Below are 6,514 nucleotides of genomic sequence, written 5' to 3'. Positions count from 1 at the left end.
TATCAAAGTAAATATTTAGTGAATATTACGTTTGGAGCTAAATTTTTATCTAAGAAATTAAATATTTGACTTGCAAACTAAGTATTTTGCTCCAAGCTAAATATTTATTTACCAAACTAAGTATTTATTTTGTACAATAATTATTTAGGTAAAATAATAAATATTTATTTTGAATGATAATAATTTGAGTTTGGTGCTAAATATTTATTTAACAAACTAAATATTTGATTTGCAAACTAAGTATTTAGTTTGGAGCTTAATATTCATTTAACAAACTAAATATTTGATTTGAAAACTAAATATTTGGCTACAAACTAAATATCGATTTAATAAACTAAGTATTTATTTTTGGAAAATAATAAATATTTATTTTTTACCTGACAATCTAAATATTTAGTCTGGAACGACTTTGAAAAAAAAAAATAAACCCATTATTTTTCTCTTTAAAAACGCTAAATAACCTTAAATACTGTTCCTAATTTTTGTCAACTTAACTTTACAAAAGAAACCCTATATCAAAATATTATAAATAGAACTATTTCTCATAACGGGCTACAAACTTTCTCAAAATAATTGCTTCAAAAATAAAATATGGACTCTGTATTTGATGTTCTTTTATTTGCAAAGACAAAATGCTACTTTTGTATTTTATAAGCAAGGCTGATTTGAATGAAATCAACCTTGTTATGCTTATTTTACCGCATCATTTGACTTAAATCTTTTTGGATTCTCAAAGAGTTTTACCGCTTTCTCTCTGCGCAAAGCGTTTGACATTTTTGCTCCTAATTCATGTATTTTTCTCCCCAAACAGAGAGTTATTATGTTGCTGCTGGAGCATGGGGAGAGCATGGATTGGTCTGATTTTGGAGTTGTTTTTTGCGGAGGGGTGGGATTAGTGCTATTCCTGAAGCCATTCTACGCAGCGCATCTGTATGCTGGGAATCAGCGCTGGGTGTGTTTGTGTGCCGCGTTCGTGCGATGTGTTATCAAGATCCGCTGCTTTTTTCTCACTCGGCGCCGTTTTTCTCTGTCTGTTTAACGGTAAGTGCGCACATCGATGGAAACATTGAGAGATATTGGCTGATATCCACCGGCTGCTGTGTGCAGACAAAAGAGCGGACATGGGTGGGATTCAAATGGGAGGAGAATCAGCTGTATGAAGGGTTGCATTGTTGATTTTACCCACTCCTGTAAAAATCTATGCATACTTTGCGATTTATAACCTCATTCTTTCATGTATACTTGCCTTTAAGGAGGAAAGCTGATAATAATTCGCTTTAAAAATAATGTCTTTTATCCTAAACACCCCCCTCCGGCCCCAACCCCAACCAATCCAGGCTATCCTGCTTTGTTTTCTACATCCGCTGCCATTCCAGATGGTGTTAGATCTATAATATCTTGAGTGTAAGCAGTCTGCAGCAGGACACAGAGAAAATAGAAATAATTATGAGAAAATGTGGCAGAAGAGGCCTTCATAGGGATTAAATAATAAGTGAGCTTTCCCTAACTGCTCTCTCTTCCTCTCTGTGTTTGTGTCTGTGTGTGGATTTCCTCTCAGTAATCTCAACTCGCATATATCCCATCAGAAGAGTACCCAGCCATTCAGAGTTCACTGGTTTCAAGGAGAGGATGGCCCATGTGGAGGAATCCCACACTGAAGGGGAGAGCAGCCCGCAGATGGTCTCCTTAAGGTCAGATGTGTCGGTGAGCCAAGGGAACGATGGAGAAGTGGGACCATCCATGAGGAGGAAGAGGAGGAAGAAGAAAGAGCCCCGTCCAGGGTCCATCATCGTGTACCGCTCTGAAATGGAGAGAGCACCAGGAGAGGAGCAGAGCGGGGAGGAGGCAGGGGAAAGGAGCCTGGAGGAAGGAGCCAAGTTCCTGGGAACACCAACAGGAGAAGGTGAGAGCTTTTCCCAGGACTTGTAGAGCAATATGCAGATTGGAATGTGGTTTGGACAGTTTAGTCCAAACCAAATCCTTAATTTTATTGGACTGTCGTCCATCCACTGAAAGCAAACCTTTGAAAATAGCAAACGTCCTATCCCTCGACTACATCCACCCACCAACCTATAAATACCTTTAGGCCCTGCCCTCTCAATTTAAATTAGCCTATCACATGGCAGGGAGAGAAAAGAAAACAATTAAGGTACGATTTCAGATAAAATAATGTGGACAACCATAACAGTCATTTACCAATAATAGAAAATAAATAAAAGCCAATCTGTCATGTATATACGCTCACAAGTCCTCTCATATTTTTCTCTTAATCACTTTGCATTTCTACACCTTCATAGTCAATCAATCGAAGTCTTTCTCCTCCCAGCTCACATCCTGTTTCAGCTGCAAAACAAAACAGGCTGAGTCCAGCTTAGGTAAATAGCAGCTAATAGCTGCTGTTCCTAACTCCTGTAAAGGGAAACCTTATAGCTGTGGATGGGAATGTCATAATGTCCCTATGCTAAATTAACTATCTATATGACGCCTCCTGCTTCCTTTTCCTACCTCCTTCCTTACTTCCAGCCATATTCAGACAGAACTTATCATGACACACTTCTGATTTGGCTAATTCAAATGAAGCCATGGTCACAACAGAACCACACCCACATGGTAATTCATTGTTTTACCATTTACAGTGGTGCACAATAGATTATACAATTATGAAGTAGTTAAGTAAGAACTTACTGCTTTATAACACCATTATTATTTATAACAATATTTTTACAATTATACACCCGCTTTTTTCCCCATAATATAACCCAAAAAATCCTGTTGTGGAAAAATTTAAACATTTGATTTCTAGTTAACATGCAATCTACTTTTGCTAAGTTACACAATAAAACAGAACAAAATACAAAAAACCCAATAAAGTATAAGTTTTGTGTATAAAGTAATATTTAATTCCTACTGAAAAGCACTTATCTGAACTCTTGTCCCATAGTGACTGACAGAGTTATGTTTCCATTTTTATCAGAACATTTGCAATTACTAATTAACAGGAAATAAGTAAATTATTTTATTTTTCTTTACAAAAACTGCACAACAAAAGAAAACCTTTTCTTCCTTCTGAAGGGAAATAATACATGTTTATTCACATGTAAGACATCAAGCTGCACTTGGGAAAAGAATCCTTAGAAATCAGTTTCCACTCCCCGTTGTGTTTTCAAAATTATTTGAACCTATATTTAATTAGGAAAAGTCTCATTAGGATTAAAAATCTCTTCTTCAATAGCCTCCTGGCCAAGACCGGCAGCAGGGTTACATGTCAGTAATATTCATCCACACATATACCAAACGTCAGGTACAGCAGGTTTTACAATATAATTAAAAATATTCTTTTAAAAAGCAATACATGTTAAAGTGACAGCATTTGTGTCTTTTAAAATGTCTTTTAAAAATTCTCATGGGACCAGCTCCCTCAGATTTCAGTCGTTAGGTAGAAGGTAAAATGCAGGAGCAGCAAACTGAAAACTCTTCTTTCCCAGCTCAGATCAAACCTTTGCCTCTGACAATAAAATAAGTCAACAGAACGAATCTAAAAGGAACCAGTACAATTATGGACAATATACATTTGTAATTAATAAGGAAGCTGACCAAGTAAACATTTATAAATAAGTAAATACCAATGCTAAAGCCTGTGGGATGCCAGAGCGCCAACCAGCAGGACATAAAACACACAGTAATGTGAAAGAGCTCTGAGGCTGGTGGTGAATCTCAGAGCTCCATGATGGAGAGTATTAAGAGCCCTCAAACTCTAAGCTAATGAGTGCATGTATAATATATTGATATAGTCCAACACTGGCATTAAAGTGGTTGCATTAAGCCTCTTCCTGGTCTTAAAGGAGGAATAAAAACAGCCTAATCAAGAGTTCCAGGGTAGTCTTTTGATGAAAAATTGCTAACCTTAGTTTCAACATAAAAGATACATTTGAAGAAATAAGCAAAGGAACAAATATAATGTTAGAAATTCAATGATGGAGCTGAGAATCAACATTAAAACAATGTTTTGCTGGTACCCTCCCAGAGCAGGAGGGAGTACATTTCCCAAAGCTTTGGGATTCCAAACAATGAGTTGCAAAGTGTGTTTGGGGAGAGATCTATGACTTTCTGAATCTGTTTTCTCCACAACTTGATTAATAAATAAACAGAAAAAATAAGTGAAAATACCTAAATAAAAATAATAATAACGAGGCCCTTTTGTTCTTTTTCCTCTTAAAATACTGTCTTGTATTTGGTTTATGTTTAAAACATATTGAGAACTTGGCTACCGGTAATTTAAAATATATGGTGTCAGTTTTTGTACCATACAGTTTTTATTTCCTGCAACCTTATACTTACAAATAAGCTCAGTCCTAAACATGCAATACTTTTCTCTATTTCATTTTTTATTTAAAATCTGTTTTTATCAATATGCACATCTAAAAGTAACTCTGTTTTTAGATGCAACAGTGGTCCAAATGTTGAGAGACAAATCTGGAAATATAAGAGTAGACAACAATCTGAACCTTTTTTTTTCTATGTTTAATTTAATGAAGTCTGTTTGTCTGAAATGTTTTTTATAGCATTTCTTAATTTACTTGTTATTATAAAACAAATTAACTTTTTTATCTTTTTCTAACTTGTGCTAACGTAAAGATCAATCAAATAACTGTTGTTAATCATTTTAATCTCTGAACAGGAGGAGACTGGAACCTGCCTCCAGACAGCCGGTATGTCACGCTTACTGGCACTATCACAAGAGGAAAGAAGAAGGGTCAGGTGGTAGATATACATGTGACTTTGACAGAGAGGGAAATCAGAGATCTGGCCAAGTCCAAGGAGCGTCTCAATGCAGAGTGCGAGGCCGGAGAAGGGTCCAAACGCAACTGTACCTTAGGAGTGTGCCAGGGACCCCACGTGGTGCTGTGGACCATCTCCTGCGCTCCTGTGGTTTTTCTCCTTTCCTTCATCACCTCCTTCTACTACGGCACGCTCACCTGGTACAATGTCTTCCTAGTGTACAACGAGGAGCGGACGTTCTGGCACAAGATTACCATTTGCCCCTTTCTCATCATCTTCTACCCTGTGCTCATTATGCCAGTGGCGCTGTCTCTGGCTCTGTACTCAGCCGTGGTGCAGGTGTCCTGGGCCTTCAGTGAGTGGTGGCAGGTGGTGCGAGACCTGGAGAAAGGCTTTTGTGGCTGGGCTTGTGGGAAGTTGGGGCTGGAGGACTGCTCACCTTACAGCATTGTGGAGCTACTAGACTCAGACACGGTTTCTGGGACTCTGCAGAGCAAGGCGCCCAGTGAAATCGCTCAGACATCATCAGTTTGAAGAAGCGGATGTTGATTTCATGGCACATAGTGCCTGGTAATGATATTCATTGGGTCTTTTCACACTTTGTCAGGTTGCAACCACAAGCTTCAATGTATTCTGTTGGTGTCATATGTGATAAATCAACATATGAGTACCTTTATGCACTTAAAGATGCAGACAAGTTTTAGTATATCTTGACAGGTTTTGCACATCTTGAGAAGCAATTTCTTCAGAGTTAACATTCTTCTCTAGGTTTTCTACTGTACTATTTCCCTGCTCAAGTAATGAACCAGACAGTGTTCTACAAGGTGCTCAAGGTTTGGGTGTTTTATAATCTAGACCTGCTTTATGATTCTGAGCTTTTTTTTACCAATGTCCCTTGACCTTCATACTGTTTGTCTTTTTTTTATATAGCGCCAATCCACAACACCTGTCATCTAAAGGCACTTTCCAGAGATTATTAAATCAGATCCGACTGGTAGGGGTGGGTATTGCCAAAGGAGTCACGATTAGATTCGAATCACGATTCACAGGCCACGATGCGATTCTATCACGATGCATCACGATACTTGAATTATTGCGATGCATTGCAATATTTTCTCCTCCATGTTTTGTTTTTGAATGACTCGGCACAGTAGAAATGCTTGTGACACAAGGCAGTGTGCATCAACACATCAGCAGCGACATCTACTGGAATGGAAGTTGCATTACACTTGTTTTTGGCTGATGTTCGCCAACCATTCATGCAATTTTATTTACTCATTTTTTTAAATTAATAATCGATACTTGGCCTCAAGAATCGATGCAGTACATCATGAAAACTAGAATCACGGTGCATCATCATGACGATTATTTTGCACACCCCTACCGACCGGTAAACATTTTCTGTCAAATTAAAATCAGCTAATTGCATTGAGTAAACAGTAGCCCTTCACACCGAGCATGCACGTAGCGACAGTGGAGAGAAAAAAACTACAGGCAAATAAGAAGAATCCTCCAGCAGAAGCAGGCTCAGTGTGAGCAGCCATATGCTAGGGCTGATTGGAGGTTCAGTGTGACTGAAGCAGACATACACTACAAGCGGAGCGCAGAAGCACTGATCTATAAATACTTTCTATGTATGAAAAGATATGGTAAACTAACTCCATAGGTGTTTATTTCTGGTAAAGAAGCCTGGACTAAACACTAAAAAAAAACAGTTCAAACTATTATCTATGAC

The 6,514-nt window shown here is 37.9% G+C and overlaps 1 protein-coding gene across 2 annotated transcripts; it reads left to right on the top strand.

The window, feature by feature from the left end:
• The first annotated feature begins 895 nt into the window (after positions 1–895).
• tmem169b (transmembrane protein 169b) lies at positions 896–5,900 on the top strand. Of its 2 annotated transcripts, none has more exons than XM_038268169.1 (3): positions 896–1,041; positions 1,559–1,903; positions 4,679–5,900. In XM_038268169.1, exons 1-3 carry the CDS (start codon positions 933–935, stop codon positions 5,311–5,313), a joined length of 1,089 nt encoding a protein of 362 aa, XP_038124097.1. In that variant the 5' UTR covers positions 896–932; the 3' UTR covers positions 5,314–5,900. The 2 variants fall into 2 exon arrangements, with proteins under 2 accessions (XP_038124097.1, XP_038124098.1); XM_038268170.1 differs by having other exon boundaries at positions 904–1,041; positions 1,587–1,903.
• The last annotated feature ends 614 nt before the right edge of the window (positions 5,901–6,514 follow it).

The sequence above is a fragment of the Cyprinodon tularosa genome, unplaced genomic scaffold (assembly GCF_016077235.1).
Source record: "Cyprinodon tularosa strain WSP-4 unplaced genomic scaffold, ASM1607723v1 ctg695, whole genome shotgun sequence".
Classification (NCBI taxonomy): Eukaryota; Metazoa; Chordata; class Actinopteri; order Cyprinodontiformes; family Cyprinodontidae; genus Cyprinodon; species Cyprinodon tularosa.
The sequence above is the reverse complement of the archived record's forward strand: the minus strand, read 5'-3'. Positions and strand labels throughout refer to the sequence as shown.